We start from the raw sequence: 23,507 nt of genomic DNA, 5'->3' as shown, positions 1-23,507 counted from the left end.
CTCTGTTTGTTTATTTGACAAACACATTGGCAATGTTTGTGTCTGCTTGGAGGAGGTAAGTCCACCTCTGCCTCCTCATGTTTTAAACTTTTTAGATACTTTTATCCTTTTGGCGCCTCTGTATCCATACTACACAATATCAAATCCGCCCCTAGTAGAGGGGTGTTACCCCCTTTTTTCCTCATCTACGGAGAGCGACTTCTTAATGCTGAGTGGGGTCAGGTCTAATCTCCCCACCTGCCTATATAGTGGTTGCCTTTGAGGTAACCCTGCTTTGTGAGTATAGCTTATTACTCTATCATACTTCATTTCAACTAGCAGTACATACTACACTATATTTGGCTCTTGGTGTCCCTACTCTAAGTTCTGTCTCATATTGATCTCTGACGGTGTGACATCAGACAGCTAATCTACGGTGCTGAGAGTGGAAGGGGCAGCTGAGGAACAGTGAAATGCAAACAACTGGGAGCTGAGTGCTAACATAGCTTTATTCACTGCTTTCTGTCATATGACATTATTCAGCCATCACAAAGGAGAACACATGAATAAATCTGTGAAGCCCAGCAAGACAAACAGTCACACACAGAGAGTGTCTCTCTTTCTTCCCCTCCCCTTCTCTGTTGATTTCACTTGACAGATGCTGTACACATCTTTGGGGGAAAGCTGCACCCGTACACGCCTTTTCGTCGCCCGTTATTTTGGCGCAGGGTGAGTCAAATGACGGCTCACCCTGCTGCCAAATATCCGTGCTGCGTTATTTACTATTCGTGGAACTCGGGGTAAGAAGTAATTCGGGGTCCAGCTATTGCCAGCACCCCAATTACACTGCTGCGTGGCCATACACATAACAACAATATATCTATGGTAGTGCCCAGGTCAGACGCAGTGTGGGGAAGAGCTTGCTCCAAAATGAAGCTGCACACCTGTTTCAACTTACAAAGGCATTAAAAGGAACCTTAACTCTAAAAAAAAACATGAGTTTTACTTACCTGGGGCATCTACCAGCCCCCTGCAGCCATCCTGTGCCCTCACAGTCACTCATGGCTCTTCTGGTCCCCCGCTGCCAGCTAGTTTCGTATTTTGCCGACTGGGAGTCGGCCAGCCGCCATGCGTAAGTTTTTACGTATTCCTGTTGGTGCAGGAAGCTATTGTAGACATCAACAAGTTCATTTTTACGCGTTACGGGTGTAATGCGTAGAATTTTACGCATTACACCGTAACGCGTAAAAATGTACTTTTTGATGTCTGCAATAGCTTCCTGCACCAACAGGAATGCGTAAAAACTTACGCATGGCGGCCGGCCAACTCCCAGTCGGCAAAAACGAAACTAGCTGGCAGCGGCGGACCAGAGGAGCCATGAGTGACTACGAGGGCACAGGATGGCTGCAGGGGGCTGGTAGATGCCCCAGGTAAGGGCTCTTTCACATCAGAGCTTGCGTTGGAGAACGCTCAAAGCATGCATTTTGTTGTATGCCTTTTAATGCGTTTTGATATGCGTTGCACTGCAGTGAGTGTGAGTGTGAGTGTGAGTTTTTAATCCGTTTTCAATCCGTTACAGCACATAGAAAAACGCAGGTAATTTTTTTTTTCTTTTAGTTTTCAACTTTCTACATTGTTCCTCTGTTGCATTGTGGGACTGATTGCCTGCGTTAACGGATTGAAAACGCGCATAGTGTGCGTTTTACATTGACTAACATTGTAACGCATAAAGCTAGCGTTGGCTGAAAAACTGCGCCTGGGTGCAGTGTACCGCAACGCACAAAAAGGCTGCGTTATATGTGAAAGCTAAAATGAAAGTCTATGGACTTTCATTTCACCTTGGGTAACGCAAACTTTACCCTTTGCGTTGAAACGCAGAAAATCTGCCCTAATGTGAAAGAGCCCTAAGTAAAACTCATTTTTTTTTCTTTTTAGAATTAGGGTTCCCTTTAAGTGATGCTACCTGGAGCCAATCGGAAAAAGGGGGTTTATTTCTTCTTAGTTTTACTGACACTAGGAAGGATACTGGGAGTGGTCAACATTAATGGGGCAAGGTAGGGAGGTTATCTGCCTGCCATTGTTGGAGGGAGTGAGGTAGAGGCTTAACTACCTGTCACTACTGGTGCCTTTTATGCCAAACACAAAGGAGAGGAAGCAAAATGATCTGCTGGATGTGGATACTATATGGCTCAAGTGTGGCACAGCAGCATAGCAGTTGCAGAAAGCAACCTAGGGCCATGACAACTTTACATCCCAATGCATGGCAAAGTTTTGAACATGGGACCTTGTGACTCATGGCTGGCCCTTCTATGTTCAACTGACCTTATCATGTTGGGGTAAGGTGGGAACTTCCTCTGTACCATAAAGAGGACCTGTACATCTCTCTGGTGGGTCTCTGTTAGCAGATCCATCTGTAGGAAACACACACTGACTGAGAACAGAAATTAGGAGACTGGTGAAAAGACTGGTGAAGAACCTAGATTTAGTGTTTATTACTGACCTGTGCTGATCTGTGAAGGGATTTCCTCCTCCTTACATATCTCATCACCCCTCACATACGTCTCTTCTGGTTCTTCTTTGACTACTGCTTTAATGGTAATTACATCTTCAGCCTAAATTAAGACCAATAATGGATAGGAGTCTATAAGCTCCACACAGCTTCCCTACACATAATACAACATGGAGTCACTTTGGGATATGGTGAGATTCTCAGCTCCGCCTACCTGATAATTGTGGGGGATGGTGTGAGCTTCCTGTGGACAATCCTGGGGATAAAGAGGACCTGTACTTCTCTCTGGTGGGTTTCTGTTACTGGATCCATCTGTAAACACATACATAACCAAAGAAGGAAAATCTGTGAATCTTTTCTGTATTTAGTGTTTCTATTTCAAATATTGAGACATTTTATTCAAAAAAAAAAAATCATCAAAATAACAACCCTCACCCCAAAATAAGTATCTAATGGTGCTCACCTGTCCCTGTCCCTTGACAGACAGCCTATTGGGCCAATCAGAGTGCAGGGATCACATCCTTTAATGTGACTGGACCTGAAGGGGCTCAGGGCGGGAGGAGTGGAGCGGACGTTAAGTCACTAGCGTTCGCTATGCAATACAGTAGCGTAGCGTGGAGTAGAGTGTAAAGTGACCACTCCCCTGACTGGGCCTGATTACGCACGCTACGCTGCCACTAGCGCGTGTAGCGTGCAGGGAGACCACATTAAGGCACGCTGATTCACTAGCGTGCGTAACAGTAGCTAACTCGCGCTGTTACGCTGCGCTATCCTTAGTGAATCAGGCCCTATATGTTGGTATACCTACCCCACATAGGCATGTATTGGCCGCGTTGAAATGGGGCAGCTCTTTTAAATGTCTGTTGTAAATAAGGAAGCCACACCCTGAGGAAGCATTAAATCAGGATGCGAAACGTAGGTGGGCAGAGTCAAGACTGTTTGCCTATGGTGTGACATCATGTCCTCTTTGCACACCACCTGCGCTGGGGTTCTCTAGCTTCCCACATCTGTACCCCACACTGTCGCAGCTTCTGTAGTACTGTAGTGCCGCCTCTGTGCTGGCTGATGTGCTGTGGCAGCTGCATTTTTTTGGACTACAATAAGGGAGAGCAACGGTTCTATCAGGACTTTTGCGGTGAGATCCCACTTATTGCTCCGTGGCTTTTCTATGCACCTGCTTGATGCTACGGCTTGCTTTATGCATCCTGCTATTGGCATTTCTTGGATCTAACTGTGCAGCTAACTGCTTCCAAGGTGTCCCCTGCATAATGGGACTCTAGCAGGTGTGTGTGTTGACATGACTGGGCAGACATATGTTGATTTAGAGTGTATCTATCCTCTAGTAAGAGAGATGCCTTTAACCAGCTACATTCACTAAATGTCCTATATTAATGAATGGCAGGTGTCTATATGGCTATATGTTCTGCTTCTGTACATGGCTTTAATCAGTGAACTAACATTGTTGAATACTATTTCATGTTCGTATACTAGGTTTATTGTGTTTGAAATTTTCTATTAATAAAGCCTTTTGTACACTAAGGTGGCTTATGACCCTTGCTTACAATTTCTTTTTGGATAACTTTAAAGGATACCAGATGTCAAAATTGTAAGTGAAATGGGGGACGACAGCGGGCATATACATTCACCTGTCCTGATGCCTGTTGCTCCCCCTGTTCCCTTTCCTGCATTATAGCTAAAAGCGCTCTCCCCATTCTCTTCCAGCCCTCTGCATTATAGCTAAAAGTCCCCCGGGACCCTTCAGGGTCGCCGGAGTTGGGCTTTACTGTGCACGCGCTGGTCAGGCTGCGCTCAACCTACAGCATCCACTGGTGCCCGATAGTGCTCTGGACATGGCATCATGCGCATGACATATTGACGTCATGTGCAAGCGCAGTGCACTCTTGGCCACGGGAGGCCGCTGTAGGGTGATCGCAGCCTAACCAGCGCGTGTGCAGTACTGCCCAACTCCGGCGACCCTGAAGGGTTCCGGGGGACTTTTAGCTATAATGCGGAGGACTGAAAAAGAATGGGGAGAGCAACAGGCATCAGGACAGGTGATAGTATATGCCTGCTCCCCCCATTTCTCTTACAGTTTTGGCATCTGGTATCCCTTAGGGCTGGAACCCACAGGAGCGCTTTTGGCAGCGTTTTGGCAGCACTGCGATACGCTAGCAGTTTGCCAAAACGCTGGGCTAATGTTAATGGATGGGGCAACTTCCACAGGAGCGTTTGCGTTTCCCAGAAACGCAAACGCAGGACCTACAGCATTTTGGGAGCGTTAGCGCTTCAATGTAAAGTATTGAAACGCTAGCAGAAACGCTCAGCAAAACCTAAACTGAGCGGTTTTGCTTGCGTTTTGCGGTTCAGCACACTGTAAAAAAATTAAAAATAATTCACAGGACCAATCAGGATAAAAACGCAAAACGCTAGGCACCCGCTGGGGAAAAAAATACAATGTTGCAAAACACAACCCAAAACGCGCATGAATCCGCTTGCAAACCGCTCAGACAAAACGCTAGCGGTTGCGTTTTGCGTTTGCGTTTTTCAGTGGGTTCCAGGCCTTACAGAGTACCTGAAGGGAAAAAAGTGCTCAATTTAGGTACTTACCTTGGGAGAGGGAAACCTCTGGATCCTCCTCGCCATTCCAGCGCTGAGATCCCGCAAGCCAGTTGACAAGGGCTTGTAGGCGGAGCTCCTCCGCACTGTGCAGGGGCAGGACTGCTTGCAGAGCCACAATACAGGGCAGGCGCGAGCTGTCCTGCCATGGGGCAGTGCACCCGCGCTCATACGGAACCGTGGCTGCGAACTTCCCAGCACTGGAACGGAGGGGGGCGGGGGAAGCTTCTGGAAGATCCAAAGGCTCCCAAGATAAGTATATTAAAAGGATTCCACAGGTTTGCTTTAATGTCTACGTCAATTAAAAAAATTAGACCTACTGCAATTTCATAATAAAATTAGCAGGTTAAACCATCACAACCTGGAGTCTGTATTTGGCGTTTATTACTGACCTGTGCTGATCTGTGAATGGATTTCCTCATTACACGGCTCATCGCTCCTCACATACGTCTCTTCTGGCTCATCTTTTAGCACCGCTACAATTGTAATCACACCTTTACCCTAAAATAAGGCCAGAAGATAAAATGGGAGTTTACAAGATCCATATAGCTTCCCTACAGAGCATACAAAACAGCACCTTTGCTATTCGGAGAGATCATCCCCTTCACCTACTTTATATTTGCATGCATAGCTGTGATCTTCCTGTGTACGGCCTGCACGTCTCTTTGGTGGGACTCTATTACTGGATCCCTCTGTAAGAAACACACACACTGACTGAGAATGGAGGAGATTGCCATAGAGACTGAAGAAGGAGAATCTGTGAATCCTTTCTGTATTTAGTGTTTACTAGCTGAAGGCCTGGCGTTGCCCGGGTATGTATTTGGCTGGTGTTGGCTGTGCCCACTTTTTCTAACCCTAACACACACTTACTCAATGACCAAGTTTGTGAGCTTTGCAGTCTTTGGCATTAATAATTTGCATAATTTGCATTGAAATGAAACAAATCTGATTGGCTGTTTGTGGCTCCGCCCCCTTTTCAGAATTTGAACCCCAGTCACAAAAGGACCAACTGTACCAGGTTTGAGGCTTGTGCCATTAACAGTGCAAGAATGGCAGCAATTAAATATTCCCCTTGAAAATCAATAGGTGAACTTTGATTGGCTTTTTTAGGCTCCACCCACTTTTCTGAATATTAATCCCAGTCACCAAGTGACCAACTGTGCATAGTTTGAGAACTCTGCCAAAAACAGTGTAAGAATGGCTGCAATTTACATTTTCCCAGTGAAACTCTCCGCCCACTTTTTGGTTATGGGGATAAAAAGTATCCTATATGTTATTCCAGGTAATGTACTATGTGTGTGCCAAATTTCACTGAAATCTGTTCAGCCATTGTTGCGTGATTGAGTAACAAACATCCAAACTTTCGTATTTATAATATTAGTGAGATTACTGACCTGTGCTGATCGGAGAAGCATCTATCTCCTCCTCCTTACACGGCAAATCACTCACCACGTATGTCTTTTCTGCTTCCGCTTTAGCTTTTACCTTAATAGAGATCACATCTTCACCCTAAAATAAGACCATACATAGAGAAACATGAGTTCAAAAACTTAACAGAGCTTCCCTACAGATATTACAACTTGAAGTCACTTTGGGATATGGTGAGACCCTTAGCTCCACCTACCTGATAATGGTGGGGGATGGCGGGATCTTCCTGTGGACAATCCTGGGAATAAAGAGGACCTGTACATCTCTCTGCAGGGTTTCTGTTACTGGATTCATCTGTTGGAAACACACACTGACTGAATACATTGTCCATGCGTTTATTCAATTCACTTGTATACCTCCATATACCTCTTCCTTCAGTTTTCCTTTAAGCCGCCACCAAGCAAGAAAATACTCAGAATAATTTTGACAGTTCTTTTCCCCATACATTTTGGTATATTTTTCAATAGGAGAGTGTTGAAAAGTTATTTTAAACAGTAGATGGAAAATTATGTCATAGGAAAAAACAGAACTGAATAAAGTCCTATGTGTTTATCAGAAACTGGGGAGATCTATAGGGATCCTCTGTACTGCTCTTACCGGTGAGAGGACTCTCCATCATGATGTCCTTATAGAGATCCTTGTATCCTCCTAGATACTGCCACTCCTGCATAGGGAAATAGACATCCTGACACTTTATAGGAACATGATATACACCATGGTGCAGTCACCATACAGACACACCCCATGTTAATGGATAATGTCCCATAATTCCAAGCACTGCTCACCTCTCCTGTCAGCAGCTCAATCATCTTGTGGATAATATCTAGAACCTTCTTCTTGTTATTTCTCTCAGGTGTCAGGGGGTGAGATGGAGGCTCTGTGATGGCAGATGTGCCATGGAAGCAGCTGCTGGTGGTCATTAGCTCATTAGATGTCTTCTTCACCACTTCATAATCCTGTGTAACATTATACTGTATAGTAACATGCATCACCATGTACATTTCCTGAACCTCCACACTGCTTTAGTCAGGTCTGTATTTTATAAACCTTCCCGGCATTTAATTTCCATGCAATTTTTGTACCAAAAGTGGTACAATTTTATTTCTTTGTACTATGAGCATTTTTGCAGACTGCTTGCAAGTTGCACTTTTTTTTTATAATTCTTTATTCAAATTTTTTTTTACTTTATTATTTGCTACTATGGACAGTAGTGCTGCCCATAGCTTTTTTTTAAAAAAAAACCACTTAGAATTTTTTATATGTGATCCAATACAGATGTTTGTATTGAATCCAATACAATACATTTAAATTGACTGCCTGATGTGATGACGCTGCGTGCGCCCAACACCAGGGAGCGCACAGAGTCAGAGTAACACGCCGGGGGGGGAAATGATTGCCAAGGGACAGGAAGCAGTGAAGGAAGAAAAAAAGGAGTCCGCCCCCGGGGATCACCAAGAAGAAGACAGGAATATGCTCGCAGGGAAGACCCAAGGTACCAGCGACGCCACAGATGAGTAATTGTAATTACTGGACGAGCCTGACTTGTCCTTACCGTTCCTAGCTATTTTTTAAGGACAAGTCAGGCTCGTCAACGCTACGGAGGTTAATAAGATCAAAATTGCAACAGTTCACAGTTAGATACTCGCTTTCGTTAAAAGTAAAATTCATGAACAATGGGGAAAAAATATTTGCGACACATAAATCCTCTATCTCTGCAGCCTTCCAAGAAAGGAATTATAGGATTCTAGCTAGATGGTAAAGGTGCCCCATTCAGAATGCTAAATATAGGGAGACAAATTCAGACATATGTTGGCACTGCCAAAGCCAAGTGGGTTCATACATCCACATTTGGTGGCACTGCCCCCTTATTAAACCCTTTTGGAGGGCAGTGTTTGACATCAATGACTCCCTGTACTTAGAAACGCTCTCATTTAAGTCAGAAATTGCCCTATTAAATCTATTCTTAGGGAAAATCTCCCACGCCAAAAAACATCTCACAAGTACCTTAATGATCATTGCTAAATTACTGATAGCACGAAACTGCAAGAGCCTGGCTGTACCCTCTATGATCCAGCTCTTCACTGAGCTTGTAATAATAATTCCTTTTTTTGTACACTGCTTTTCTTCTGTCGGACTCAAAGCGCTTATGAGGCAGCCACTAGAGCGCATTCAGTAGGCAGTAGCAGTGTTAGGGAGTCTTGCCCAAAGAACTCCTTACTAAAGAGGTGCTGGCTTACTGAATAGGAAGAAGCTGAGATTCAAACCCAGGTCTCCTGTGTCAGAGGCAGAGCCCTTAACCATTACACCATCCAGCCACTCCAGATTAATGAGATCTCGAGACTGGATGATTTGTTCTATAGTGCCCATGACCGTAATGAGCATTTTACTAAGAAATGGGCAGTGTGGTACGAGTATAGGGAGTCAGAAGGGGCAAAGGCTCTACTGACATAACCGACCTCACCTTGCTGTCTCTGTATAGATTTCTTGGGTATTTCTTTGTGTTAAGGGGGATGAATGAAAATGTCTAATTCCACTCATGGATACGTCATGATTCAATGGGCCATACACGGATCTAAGAGTACTAGAAGTAGTCTGTCTTAGCCTCCTACAGCTTTCCTTTCCTTTTTGTGCTTATTGGTGGCCACTCTATGGCTCCCCTTCCCTCCCTTCTCTTCTATCCTTTACTTTTCTAGTCTTTTCTTTCTCTTTCTTACATATTGGCCTCTATTCATAAAGCATTTCCGGCATGCGGTAATGCTCAAAACAGCTGACTTTACCAACCATTTAGCAAAGTGTCCATTCATAAAAGCTGTTTCCGCATGAAAAGCTGACATTCCTGAGCAGTGCGGAAAATTACTGCCTTGTGCTGTGATTATCACACATGTCACTACATGTCAATTCATAAAGATTAGAGCAGGCGGAATGGGAACGGAGAATACCGACTGTTTAGATAATGCGATAAGCCAGCGGATAACAGGCAAGCTAATGGAGAGACAGACCTCCCAGGCAGCAGCAGTGAGAGCAGAGCAAACAAGGCATCCTGGAATACCAAGGCTGTGTTTTTTAACCCCTTGGGTACCTGTTTTCAGATAAATTTCACATCAGAAAGCCTGGCATGTGTAACATTTTTTTGAAGTTCTTCTAAGCTGCGGCAATTAAATAAATTGTTTAGAAAGACTATTAGACAGATTCAGCGCAGATTCAGGGCAAGGAGAGGCAGTTTTAAAAAAATGCACATCTAAAGGGATGCTGGAGCTGCCTCCTTTATAGTAACTCTGTCTCTGCACAGAGAAAACGTATCAACTCAGCCAGCGCCGCCAGTTTCACTTTCATCGCAAGTGTAAACTTTTTTATGAATTAGCACACAAAAGTCTAAAGTACCGATGCAGTGTTTTCCCTCCAAGATTTTTTTTTTCTGCAAATGTTTTATGAATAGAGCCTATGGTGTTTTTTCCTTCTCCATTACTTATTTGTTGGGGATATTGGGTGCCGTATATGTTGCTATCAAGTTTATTCTCCGGTTATGTGCTTGTATACCTGATGCACTCGATCTCCGTTGTGAATGTTGTACTGTTCTGAATTGTTCAATAAAACAGATTTACTACAAAGAAGAAAAAAAAGCAACATTCATCTACTCATGTAAATTCTACAGATTATGTGCAAAACAAACCCATTGGTTGTATGTATCAATAAAATGCTCCCCTTTAAAACCTGGCTGATGTCTCCACCGTAACAGTTCACCACTCACAAAAACTGTCCCCAGCACAGCTATCAGGTTTCTGTGACAGGTTCTCTTAGTATCTGCATGTGCCATGAATGTTCAAGTTACATAGTTCTTATATTTGGCCATCTCAGATGTTAAGAGATTTCTTTCTGAATTCTCATAGCAAAAACAAATTTCACTTACTGGCATGAAAAGTGTTTATGATATCCTACTGTTGCAGCCAATCTTATCACAGACATAAGACAATCAGCTCAGCCTCAGACCCAATCCAGGTCCTGACTGTTCCTAAGGAGTGAATTCAGATGGGCCCAATCACAGCCCACCTCTCTCCATATATTTGAGATACCTCCTGACTTACATTGTGACACACCCTCGTGTAACCCATATTGTTTATAACTTTTATTCATGGGAGGGAAGTCATTTTAGTGTCTCACCTCTCCGGTCAGCAGGTAGATGATCTCCAGGGTGAGGCTTAGTATCTTCTCCGTCATGTGACTCTGCTCCTCCTCCATCCTCGCTGATGGGGTCATGTGATCTATACAGGAAGCTCTTCTCTGTGCAAAGAGACTAGTAAACTGAGAATAACACGGGCTTTAAAAGAACTATATTTTCTGAGCACGTAACTAACTACACACAATTACTGTATGAGGTTCCAATTATACAGCAGAAATTCCCTTTATAGGCTCTAGAGCTTCCAGGGGCAGGGTGTATAAATTGCCCGCCCCCGCCTCCGGGCATCACTATTGTGATACGTAAGCCAGAGGTACCCGCTCATTTTTAGGTAGCCCCCAGTATAGCTAGCCAGAGGTGACTCCCGGTTTTAGTTAGGCAGAGGTAGCCCCTCACGTTGTATAGGTAGCCAGAGAAGCCCCCAGTATTAATTTTATTTATTTATTGTATTTATAAAGCGCCAACATATTACGCAGCGCTGGACATTAGTTTAGGCTACAGACAATATTTAGGGGTGACATACAGCAAAATGACAATACCTGAATACAAGAAAGACCAGATCATGCAGCACAGTATGAGTACAAGGTAATGCTTAGTCACTGGAGGGGAGCATGGAGATTAGGCAAGTTAGGTTCACTCAAATGCATAGCATGGGTGCACAGTAATGGAGGTGCATGATCAGGTTTGACACAAAAGGAGGAGGACCCTGCCCAAAGGCTTACAATCTAGAGGGAGAGGTAAGGACACAAAAGGACCAGAGTTCAGCTGTGGGTTTAGATAGAGTGACCCGATTTTTGTGGGTCCAACCTGGGACGGGGAGGGGATCGGCGTGCTGGGCGCGCCGCGGCGAAAAGTGGGGGGACTGAGGAGCGCGCAGTGACGAAGACTGGGGGTGGGGCGAAAAATGGGCGTAGCCATGACATTGTATGGGCGGAGATAACGTAATGATGTAACATCGAGGCATAAGAAAGCAGTGTTTACGCCATGATGTGGTCAAACGAGACTTTGCATCATGGGTGTGCAGAAACTGTGTGATGCTAATAGTATACCATAACCCCAAAGCAGCAAATATAGCCATCTATGACCATTAAATAACAAATGCAGTAACAGGTACCCCGGACACCAGAAAATAAACGCAATGGGCAACATGTTAGTACAAAATAAACGCAATGCGGGCAAACATGTCAGTACAAAATACACGCAATGCGGGCAAACATGTCAGTACAAAATAAACGCAATGCGGGCAACATGTCAGTATAAAATAAACGCAATGTGGGTAACATGTCAGTACAAAATAAATGCAATGTGGGCAAACATGTCAGTACAAAATAAACGCAATGCGGGCAAATATTTCACCAGCAAATAAACGCAATGCGGGCAAACATTTCACCAGAAAATTAACGCAATGCGGGCAAACATTTCACCAGAAAATTAACGCAATGCGGGCAAACATTTCACCAGAAAATTAACGCAATGCGGGCAAACATTTCACCAGAAAATTAACGCAATGCGGGCAAACATTTCACCAGAAAATAAACGCAATGCGGGCAAACATTTCACCAGAAAATAAACGCAATGCGGGCAAACAATTCACCAGAAAATAAACGCAATGCGGGCAAACAATTCACCAGAAAATAAACGCAATGCGGGCAAACATTTCACCAGAAAATAAACGCAATGCGGGCAAACATTTCACCAGAAAATAAACGCAATGCGGGCAAACATTTCACCTGAAAATAAACGCAATGCGGGCAAACATTTCACCAGAAAATTAACGCAATGCAGGCAAACATTTCACCAGAAAATTAACGCAATGCGGGAAAACATTTCACCTGGAAAAGAAAGCATTTACTCACCTGGCAGAAGTCTCCGACCTCTGGCGCGCTGCTCCCGGGACCACCTTCCTCCTTCTCTTGTCTCCCGCGCTGACAGGGCTACGGCAAGATGGCGCCCGAAGCCCTGTACTGGTTGAACTCGATGGACGTTTGTCTTTTTTTCAACCAAAATAACTATGTAACTATGAGGCTGGAGCGGGGCTGCAGGCAATGAACTGGCACGGCGTCTATAGACGCCGCTGCCAGTTCATGCAGAAACAGTGGCCAGAGTCCCGAGGCCGGGACGTCCCTCTGCTAAAAGCGGGACGTTTCCCGGGACCTCATGCTGCCTGGGACAGCGGACCCCGAATCCGGGGAGGCGTCCCGGGCAATCCGGGACGTCTGGTCACTCTAGTTTAGAGCTCTTGTGAGGGGTAGTAGGCCAGAGTGAAAAGGTAAGTTTTGAGGGCTTTCTTGAAAATGTTGAAGGAGGGGGCTGCCCTAATGGGTGGAGGTAGGGAGTTCCATAGTGTTGGAGCAGCTCTTGAGAAGTCCTGGAGGCGTGCATGGGACTGGGCGATGCGGGGGGCAGTTAGGCGAAGTTCATTGGAAGAGCGGAGTGAGCGGCTAGGTGTGTACCTCTGAGTAAGATCGGAAATGTAGGTTGGACAGGTTTTGTGGACAGATTTGTAAGTCAGACACAGTATCTTGAATCTGATTCTGGACTGGATAGGAAGCCAGTGGAGGGATTCACGGAGGGGAGTCACCGTGGTGGAGCGATGGGAGCAGTGGATAATTCTGGCTGCCGCATTCATGATGGACTGCAGTGGGGCTGTTCGGGTCATAGGGAGACCAGACAGAAGGGCATTGCAGTAGTCAAGGCGGGAAATTATGAGGGCATGGATGAGGAGTTTGGTGGAGGCAGAGCTCAGGAAAGGGTGAATCTTACAGATGTTACGAAGGTGGAAGTTTCAGGACTTTGTGAGGTTTTGGATGTGGGGAGTGAAGGAGAGTGCGGAGTCCAGGGTGACACCCAGACAGCGGGTTTGTAAGGTAGGGTGAATGGTAGTGTGGTTAACAGTGACATGCACATCTGGGAGGTTCATGGATGGCCGGGTGGGAAGATCATAAATTCCGTTTTGTCTAGATTTAGTTTCAGGAACCTAGCGGACATCCAGGAGGAGATGGCTGATAGGCAGGAGGAGACCTTGTCCATGGTAGTAGTGGATATGTCAGGGGTGTGGAGGTAGATCTGGCTGTCATCCGCATACAGATGATAGTTAAAACCCATGGAGGAGATAACCTTGCCAATGGAGGATGTGCATAGGGTGAACAGTAGGGGGCCAAGGACTGAGCCTTGGGGGACTCCCACCGAGAGGTGGTTGGGGGTGGACGAGGACTCATTGAAGGAGGTCGTGAAGGAGCGGTTGGAGAGGTAGGATGAAAGCCAGGTCAGGGCGAGATCGTGAATGCCCATGGACTGGAGGGACTGGAGGAGTAGGGGATGATCTACTGTGTCAAAAGCTGCTGAAAGGTCAAGGAGGAGGAGAATGGAGTATTTACCTTCAGCTTTAGCTAAGGCAAGGTCATTGACCACTTTGGTAAGAGCAGTTTCAAATGAGTGGGCAGGCCGAAATCCAGATTGCAGTGGGTCTAGCATTGAGTTGTCATTGAGGTACTGGGTCAGGCGTTGTGAACCAGACGCTCAAGGAGTTTTGAGGCACAGGGGAGGAGGGAGATAGGACGGTAGTTGGAGGGTAGCGAGGGGTCGAGGGAGGGTTTTTTGACCAGGGGTAGTACAGTGGCCTGCTTGAAGTCTGAGGGGAAGGTGCCTGTGGATAGGGAGAGGTTGAACAGGGTAGTGAGGACTGGGGCCAATTCCGTGAAGTGAGGATGGAGTAAATCAGAAGGGATGGGGTCAAGGGGGGAAGTAGTGGTATGGGAAGTCTGCAGTAGGTGGTTGACTTCCTCAGTGGTAGTAGGAGTGAAGGATATGAGGGGAGGATAGGGTGGAGGAGGAGCTGTTTGGGAGGAGATGGGAGTTGAAGATTGGAGATTTCCTGACGGATGGAGACAATTTTGTTGGTGAAGTGGGTGGCTAAATCTGTGGCTGAGAGGGAGGAAACAGAGGGTGGGGGGGGGGGGGGTATGTCTAAGCAGTGTTGAAAGTGGCAAAAAGACGCTGGGGGTTGGAAGCTTGTGCTCCGATGAGCTTGGTAAAGTATTCCTGCTTCGCATGAGCCAGGGCAGTGTGGAACTGCAGCAGGTTAGTCTTGTACTGTAGGAAATCCTGGTTAAGTCTAGTTTTCCTCCATTAGCCAGATATAGCCATCCCAACATAGGTAGCCACAAGAGCCCACAGTATAGGTAGCCAGATGTAGCCCCCTCACCCATGTAGGTAGCAAGAAAGAGCCCTCCTGTAAGTAGCCAGAGAGTTCCCCGTAGTGAGCCTGAAAGACCCCTATTTAGGTAGCCAGAGAGCCCTCTAATGGGTAGCTAAAGTTCCCCACTATAGGGAGCCAGCAAGACCCCCAAGGGGGGCACATGCAGAGTGCACAACATGATCAAGTATGATAACTCACCTAGCCAGGATCCACACGCATCTCCTCCCTGGGCCTCGGCATCTCACCTTACTGGTAACAGCACCTCCTATGATGACATCACAGTGGTACTGATACCAGTGAGACAGGATTGCCTAGGACCAGAAAGGAGAGGTGGCATGCGTGGATTCTGGCGAAGGTGACTTATCATACCTGCTCATGCTGTGCACTCTGCATGTGTCTCCCCCCCCCCCTCCCCCCGATTCAGAAAAGAACAGTAACAGTAACTAAGGTGATGACATTAGAGTGCAAGCTCCTCTGGTGCAGCGACTGAAAGCATAATGACAGCACATTACTGTGGTGAGGGCATTAGAGTGAAATTGATCAAGGTTCTATGTACAGCACCTGGAAAATTTACAGTAAAAGCTATGTAAATATATAACAATAATAGTGTGTGACTATGGCAAAGATATTAGAGTGTAAGCTCCTCTGGTATATGGTGGGAATGGGTCAGTGATCTCTGTGAAGCATGTGAGTGCTGTATTATATAATAATAAAAGTGTGTGACCATAGTGGGGACATTAGTGTGTAAGCTCCTCCGGTCCAGCCGCTAATGTGCAATGGATCAGAGTTCTCTGAACAGCACTGTAGAATATGTCAGAGCCATATAAATGTATAATAATAATAATAATAGTGTGTGACTGCAGTGAGGACATTAGATTGCAAGCCTCTCTGGTGCAGAGAATTATGTGAATGGTTCAGTGACCTCTGTAAAGCCGAGCTCACAAAAGAATAATAACAGTATGTGACTGTGGCAAAGTCATTAGAGCGTAAGCTTCTCTGGTATGTGATGGGAATGCTTCAGTGATCTCAGACTACAGTTCTATGGATTATGTGAGAGCTGTATAATAATAATTGTAATAGTGTGTGACTGTGATGGAACCTTAGAGTGTAAGCTCCTCTGTTACAATGAATTATGTGAAAATTGTTCTGTTCAGTAAAGCCGTGTTCACAAAAGAATAACAGTGTGTGACTGTGGTGAGGGCAATAGAGTGTAAGCTCCTCTGGTGAAGTGACTGATGTGAAATGGATCAAGCTTCTCTGTACAGCACTGTGGAATACATCAGAGCTATATAAGGACACAATAATAGTAGTGAGTGGCTGTGTTGGGAACCTAAGTACATCAGCACCTCTGCAGCAGAGAGTGCTATGTGTATGCAATGTATGAATAGCAGCAGCTGCTGGTAATAGGAGAGGGAACACAGACGGGTGAAAATTACAATAGTAATCTTACCTTCCTTGCCATCATTCTAGACCTCCAAGTCCCAGAACATCCTGTGTGTAAGCTCCGCCTCTCTCCTGAGTGTCGCATGGCGAGGTTGCCATCTTGTGGATGTTATAGAAACTGCGGTATTCAATCATTTTGGCTTTACATAGGAATACTCAGGCATCACAGAACCAGTGAGTGTCACCATAAAAATCAAATTTCAACAGCAACTGGTCTGAGTGTATTAAGTGATAAAGATGCTATTCCTGCATTCAAAACTTTCAAAACTTTTTCTGCTGTTATGATTTAGAGTTATCACATACTTAAAGAGACTCTGTAACTTTAAAAAGATCCCCTGGGGCAGGGGCGTCTCACCCACCAGGCAAGTATAGGCGGTTGCCTGGGGCGCCATGAGGTGGTGAGGCGCCATGAGGTGGTGAGGCGCATTCCCCCGCCTCTGCTACCGTGACCATGTTTTTGGGGTTTTTTTTATATTATATTACCTCCCGACTCAGTCCCCGGTGCTCGGCACGCTACCATGTGCTCAGCAGTGCCTCCACCTCCACTTCTCCCCAGCCAATAGAGCAATCAATACTGCTCTTCTCTGCCAGGCTCCTTCTTTAAAGCCATGCCCCTTCTTCTCAGTAGCCACACAGGTAAAGTGTTTACCTCGTGTGGCCCAGCCTTTAACTCCGCCCCACGCCAGTCAAACCAGGAGGCAGCGGCCAGCCAGCTTATGCCCCCGACAGTCTGACCCCCCACCTGTGTCACTGGCTGCACACAGACACTGGAGCGATACAGCCAGGGGACAGATGCAGTCACAGAGAGAAGAATGTGATGTGTCCGTGTTGGAGCCCCGCCCCCGCACATGACAGCAACACAGCTCGGGAGAAGGGAAGTTTCTGCTCCAGAGTAGTGATGGGAATTTTGGCTCTTTTCAGAGAATCGTCTCTTCTGAATCGGCTCCCATTAAAGAGCCGGCTCTTACGGCTCTGAATCGGCTCTTCATTAAATATCACTAAACACCACTCAGAATCGGAGTAAAAGCCCCGCCCCCGTTTCCATGACAATTCCAGACTGCTTCTCTGACTGGGGCAATCCCTCCTGCTACTGCTCTGCTCCGCCCCATACACTCCTACAAGCTGCAAGAGGAGGACTACATCTCCCAACATGCCTCAGCGCCCTTTATTGCAGAGCAAAGCAGAGCTCTGTGGGGCGGCTGAGGCATCGGCTCTTTCAAAACTGAGAACAAGCTCTTGTCGTTCGCAGCAAAGAGCCGCCTCGTTCGCGAACGACCCATCACTACTCCAGAGATAATAGGCTGCATGCACAGGCAGAAGAGAAGGTATTCAGGCAGGCTGCTAAGAACACTTCCTGTCCTGTGTGCAGACTCCCAGTACTGTTATAACTGCTAGAATGTGCCCTGCTCTTTTGATACAAAACATTTTTTTGAAAGCTGGTTAGGCTGTAGGCTGGTAAAGCTGTAAACCTGTGCTTTAGTGCTGTGCTGTCTCTCCCTCTCCCCTCTCTGTTCCTCTGCCCCCTCTTCCATCTTATGCTGTCTCTACCCCTCTCTGTTCCTCTGCACTCTCTTCCATCTTATGCTGTCTCTCCCTCTCCCCTCTGTTTCTCTGCACCCTCTTCCATCTTATGCTGTCTATCCCTCCCCCTCTTTGTTCCTCTACCCCCCTCTTACATCTTATGCTGCCTCTCCCTCTCTACTCTTTCCCTCTGCTCGGATTACGTGTATTTTATGGTGAAACGCTTCCACATTACGATTATTTTCTGACAACGCTGCCCCATTACGATTATTTTCTGGTGAAACGCTGCTGCCCTATGATTAATTTCTGGTGAAATGCTGCTGCAATAAGTGTATTTTCTGGTGAAACGCTGCCACCTTACGAATATTTTCCAGTGAACTGCTGCTGCAATAAGTGTATTTTCTGGTGAAACACTGCCACATTACGATTATTTTCTGGTGAATTACGATTCTGAGTTACGATAATTACTATTATTTTCTGGTGAAACGATGCTGCATTATGATTATTTTCCTGGTGGGGAGCGGCTTGGGGGGGGGGGGGCGCCACAGGTTTTCTCGCCTGGAGTGACAAAATGACTAGAGGCACCCCTGCCCTGGGGGGTACTCACCTCGGGTGGGGGAAGCCTCCGGATCCTAATGAGGCTTTCCACGCCATCCTGCGTCCCACGGGGGTCTCGCTGCAACCCTCTGAACAGCCGGCGACAGGCCCGACTGTAATTTCAATATTTACCTTTGCTTGATCCAGCGGGGGTGCTGTGGCTGCATTCGGCTCGGAAATAGATGGAAATACCCGATCTCCGTCGGGTCCGCTCTACTGCGCAGGCGCCGGAGACTTGCGCCTGCGCAGTAGAGCGGACCCGACGGCGATCGGGTATTTCCGCCTACTTCGGAGCCGACAGCCGTCAGAGCGCCTGCGCAGGAGCCAGGAAGGTAAATATTATGTCACCGCTGCACGGAGGGCTGCAGCGAGACCCCCAAGGGACGCAGGACGGCGTGGGAAGCCTCATTAGGATCCGAAGGCTTCCCCCACCCGAGGTGAGTACCCCCCAGGGGACGTTTTGCCGTTACAGTTCCTCTTTAAGGAGCACTGGCCCTTTAGTAGTCAGTGCCAAACAGTTGCATGCTGGGGGTTCTTTTTATCTATAATTAGAGATGGGGCGAACTGTTCGCCTGGCGAACATCTCTGGGGCTTTTACTACTTCCGGGTCGCACTGATGAACGACGTCACGCTCATGCGCAGAGAGTGCCCGGCAACAGGAGTGCGATCTAGGATGCGCTTTGCCGGGCAGCGCAAGCGTACTACTCCGGGTCAGTGCAACCCAGAAGTAGTAAAATCCCCATGGAATTTGGAGATGTTCACCGGCGAACGGTTCTGGAACCGTTCGCCACATCTCTATCTATAATATATTCCTCCTCTTCCCTTTATTCCCCTGCCAGCTGCTTATCTGAAACACGATCCCCTGCTCACTTGTGTTTACAAGCAAGGCTGAGGTGACTCAGCGATTGGAGGAGGAAAGAAAAAAGTAAAGGGCAGAAATGACATCAGGATTTAGCCTTTAATTTAAACTGTGGGCAAAAGACATGGCCCCCACCAGGAATAGAATTCTCTTCATTTACTACATAACATTCACTGAAATCAAAACGTGGACAGTACAATACATGTACCACGCCCCCTTGAGAAAGCCGGAAGTCGGCGAAACGTCTGGGGAGCCGCACGTCCTCTGAATGGGACGCCACGCCGTCCAGACCTCCTCCACACCGCGCACTACAGGTCTGTAAAAGGGCCCACTGCTGTGCATGCTGTCCGGTCAGGTTGACGGCGCTAGCCTCTGCTTGGACTTGTAGTTCTCCTGCTCTTCATGCAGAGTATCCTACATCACTGATCCCAGTGGGGACATACGGAGCCTGTATCTGTACAATCCTGGCGGTGAGATGGATTTTCATTAGGTATGCACTCCAGCTTCACGGAGATGGTGAGATAAGCTGATTTATACAGTGTACTATTGCGGGATGCCGAAGCGCTGTGTTGCGCATTTACATTGACACTGGCTGGTACTGCATGTGCTTGCTTTGAACTTGGCTTTGTGCATATCCACTCCTCTGCTGCATGCCCTTTCATTACATACTAAAATGACCATCTGAAAATAGACTGTCAGCTCTGAATTCTACGACCTCAGAATAATGAGTCATCATTAATGTGGTCCCGTGTTTTCATCATCATTGCTTTACCTTCATTGCTAGCTTTAGATGCCGGCGGTAGATTGCGGATTGTTTATTATTATTATTTAGTATTTATATAGCGCCGACATATTACGCAGCGCTGTACAGTGTATATATATATATCTTGTCACTGTTTGTGCATGTGTTGCGTTGGATGAGTCTGGACGGCGTGGTCACATCCCATGTGATTTTTAATGGTAACATTGTTATGACCCACTTAATAAATTTTGATACAGTTTTGATAATTATTAACGAGGTTTTCTGCGCATTATTCTGTGTGACGTTTATGGGCACTGTATATCCTGCTCTTTTTATATCCCACTGCCAACTTTATAGATTAGTATAATACATGTGTTATGTAAGTAGATCAAGTATTTGTCTACTTATATATGTGTTTTTTTCCCTGGCATAGTATGGCTAATCCTACTGCTTTAAGGAATGAGCAATTTCTTTCATTCAGATCCTTTTTAGGCTTAATGACACGTTTGAAGGAATCATCCAGGAAATGAAAAAAATTAGATTAAATCACCTGGCAAATTAAAAGAAAAAAGTTCACTGTTATGAACTTGTTGCATGAACTTCCTTGATTCACCAGCAGAGGCCCTCACACTTTCTTCAAGAACTAGTAATTTATCATGTATTCCACATTAGTGGCAATCTCTACTCCGTGCAATCCTTATGCATTGCACACATTGCTAGATGCATAGCTATGGGGGGGGGGGAAGGGGGACAAATGTCCCTGGGCGCTGGGACTAGAGGGCGCTCAGCAAAGCACCGCCCCAAAACCGGATTGTGAAGCTCCACCCCAAACCGTGTTACAAGGCTCTGCCCCAATACCCTGTGAAGCCCCACCTCCACAGGCATGTAGCCCGTGATTATCCCCCGCGACAGCAGGAAAATCAAAGAATCGATGCTACACCAGAAGAAGCCCTGACAGAGCAGAGAGGGGGATGTAAAAGGTAAGAAGAGAGGGGAATCTGAATGGTAAATTACTCTCTTCTCACTGCCCTCTCTCTCCCCCACCCTCACAAGGGCGTAACTAGAAATCACTGGGCCCCCCAGCAAAACTTTGGATAGGCCCCCCCTACTAACCCCGCCTTGCTTTCTGCACAGATAAACTGAGATCAGTGGCTGAGCAGATGTACTCATTAGAACAATTGTGCAGAGAGCACAAAGATTTTTCTCTCTGAGCCCAGACTCCTCAAGCATCACTGCAGTACAACACACTTGGGGAGGGGTAGAAAGGCTGGGGGAAGAGCAGCACTGTACACAAGACCAAGCTAAACATTAAATAGTGACTGTCTACAAATCTTTGTCTGCAAAACTTTGTATCATTCCTTATCAGTAGCTGAGCAGAGGCAATCATTAGAACAATTGTGCAGAAAGCAGAAGACTTTTTCTCTCCGCGCCTTTCTCTCAGGACAAGGAAAAGAAACTTCACCCCCCATGGGGCTCCCTGCTGCTTCTGGGTCCCCCTGCGGCTGCATCCCTTGCAGAGTCTATTGTTACGCCCCTGCCTCCACCCTTAATAGCCTCCATTCTCTTTCCCTCTTCTTGCATCCCCTCCAAACTCTCAGTAAGCTCCTCACTCTCCATCCATCTCCATCACCTACACTAAGCCCTTCTCTCCCCCAGCACCCTCACGAAACCCCTCTCTCCCCCTCCCCCATCGCTAAGCCTTTCTCTCCCCATCTACTCCTAATACCCCCATAAGCCCCCTGTTTACCCATCAGCACCCTCAGTAAGTCACTCTCCCAACCCCTGAACTTTCAGTAAGCCCCCCTCTTCCCCATCCAACCCTCAATAAGCCCCTATCCTCCATAAGCCTGCAATACTCCCAGTAAGCCCCTCCGTCCCCATCCCACTGCAATAACTAAGAAAACCGCACTGCAATCACTGTGTGCACTGCAAATGAAGACTGTGGTTACTGGAAATGCACACTGCACTCACTGCAAAAAGCCGCACTGCATTCACTTGGGAAAATGCACTGCAATTGATCACTGCATGCACCGGATGCACACTGCATTACAAATGCGCACTGAACTCACTAGAAATGTGCTGCTTGTACTGGAAAAGCGCACTGCGTTCACTAGAAAAGTGCACTGTAAAGGTGCACTGAATTTCACTGGAAATGAGCACTACATACACTGGAAAAAAAAGTGCACTGTGGTCACTGGAAATGAGCACTGCACACACTGGAAAAGTGCACTGAACTGACTGCATGCACTGGAATACGTACTGCAAGCTCTGGAACATGCACTGCATTTACTGTATGCAATCACAGAAAAAGTGCACTGCAAAAGTACACTGCGATCACCGGAGCTGTGCACTGCATTTCGCTGTGCACACTGGAACACTGCACTGCACTCACTGGATATGAGCCCTGCACAAGCTGGAAAAGGCTCACTACATTCACTGCAAATAAGCACTGCACATGCTTTAAAGCTCACTGCATTCGCTAGAAACGTGCACTGGATTCACTGCATTCATTGTAAACTATCACTGGAAAAGTGCACTGGACTCACTGGATTCAGTGCACGCACTGGGAAAAATATGCACTGTATTCACTGCACATGCTCACTGCATTCACTGGACACGTGCCGTGGATTCACTGCATTAACTGGCTCCTCCAAGTTCCCAGCTGAAGTCCGTGACAAGGTCCTCCAGCACCCAAGGCTGAGACACCAAAGTGCACTCCTCCACCCCTCCCACCCCAGCCACCGCACACTGATTTCTATTAGACTCCGTGACAAGGTCCTCCAGCACCCAAGGCTGAGACACCAAAGTGCACTCCTCCACCCCTCCCACCCCAGCCACCGCACACTGATTTCTATTAGACTCCGTGACAAGGTCCTCCAGCACCCAAGGCTGAGACACCAAAGTGCACTCCTCCACCCCTCCCACCCCAGCCACCGCACACTGATTTCTATTAGACTAAGAGGCGCACCAGGGCCTCCAACCTACCCAACACCTTAATCTCTAGTTATCTGGTTTGCAGTCACTGCCATGTATCCCTTTTTGTTATTTCACTCTGCTTCAGACATAATAGAGGAATGATAGCTGAGTGAGTTGTGCGTCCCCTCCTACACTGTGCCCTGAGGCTGGAGCCTCTTTTGCCTCTGACTCGGCCCGAACCTGGCCTGTATATGTACATTTTATGTATGTTGTAATGTCCTTTCATAACCAATAAAATGTAATACCTTTTGAACCTACTGGATGATCTGATTTAAGGTATATTCTCACTCTTATGACAATTAAATAAAATGCAATACAACTTACCCCCAATAAAATCCCACTAGCCTACACTGTAATGGATGTGGATGTGGGGATGTGGAGTTATTGATATTCGATGCATAACTAGAAGAAGTACATCATTTTAAGCAAGAAGGGTTCTGCTGCAGCATACCGTGTAATTTTAAG

The 23,507-nt window shown here is 46.6% G+C and overlaps 1 protein-coding gene across 2 annotated transcripts in view; it reads right to left on the bottom strand.

Moving 5' to 3' along the window:
* The window catches only part of LOC137534632 (uncharacterized), a 40,253-nt gene extending 23,849 nt beyond the window's left edge, over positions 1 to 16,404 (bottom strand). For both annotated transcript variants that reach the window (XM_068256230.1, XM_068256231.1), the window contains exons 1-11: positions 16,355 to 16,404; positions 10,691 to 10,810; positions 7,318 to 7,488; positions 7,130 to 7,196; positions 6,729 to 6,826; positions 6,499 to 6,613; positions 5,717 to 5,796; positions 5,497 to 5,605; positions 2,703 to 2,800; positions 2,480 to 2,591; positions 2,302 to 2,390 (exon numbers count right to left, since the gene is read on the bottom strand). In XM_068256230.1, coding sequence (XP_068112331.1) covers positions 2,302 to 2,390; positions 2,480 to 2,591; positions 2,703 to 2,800; positions 5,497 to 5,605; positions 5,717 to 5,796; positions 6,499 to 6,613; positions 6,729 to 6,826; positions 7,130 to 7,196; positions 7,318 to 7,488; positions 10,691 to 10,810; positions 16,355 to 16,369 — 1,074 coding nt within the window. In that variant the 5' untranslated portion in view covers positions 16,370 to 16,404. The remainder of the gene's footprint in view (positions 1 to 2,301; positions 2,391 to 2,479; positions 2,592 to 2,702; positions 2,801 to 5,496; positions 5,606 to 5,716; positions 5,797 to 6,498; positions 6,614 to 6,728; positions 6,827 to 7,129; positions 7,197 to 7,317; positions 7,489 to 10,690; positions 10,811 to 16,354) is intronic.
* Between the last annotated feature and the right edge of the window lie 7,103 nt (positions 16,405 to 23,507).

This window comes from Hyperolius riggenbachi, chromosome 10, assembly GCF_040937935.1.
Source record: "Hyperolius riggenbachi isolate aHypRig1 chromosome 10, aHypRig1.pri, whole genome shotgun sequence".
NCBI classification, from domain to species: domain Eukaryota; kingdom Metazoa; phylum Chordata; class Amphibia; order Anura; family Hyperoliidae; genus Hyperolius; species Hyperolius riggenbachi.
The sequence above is the reverse complement of the archived record's forward strand: the minus strand, read 5'-3'. Positions and strand labels throughout refer to the sequence as shown.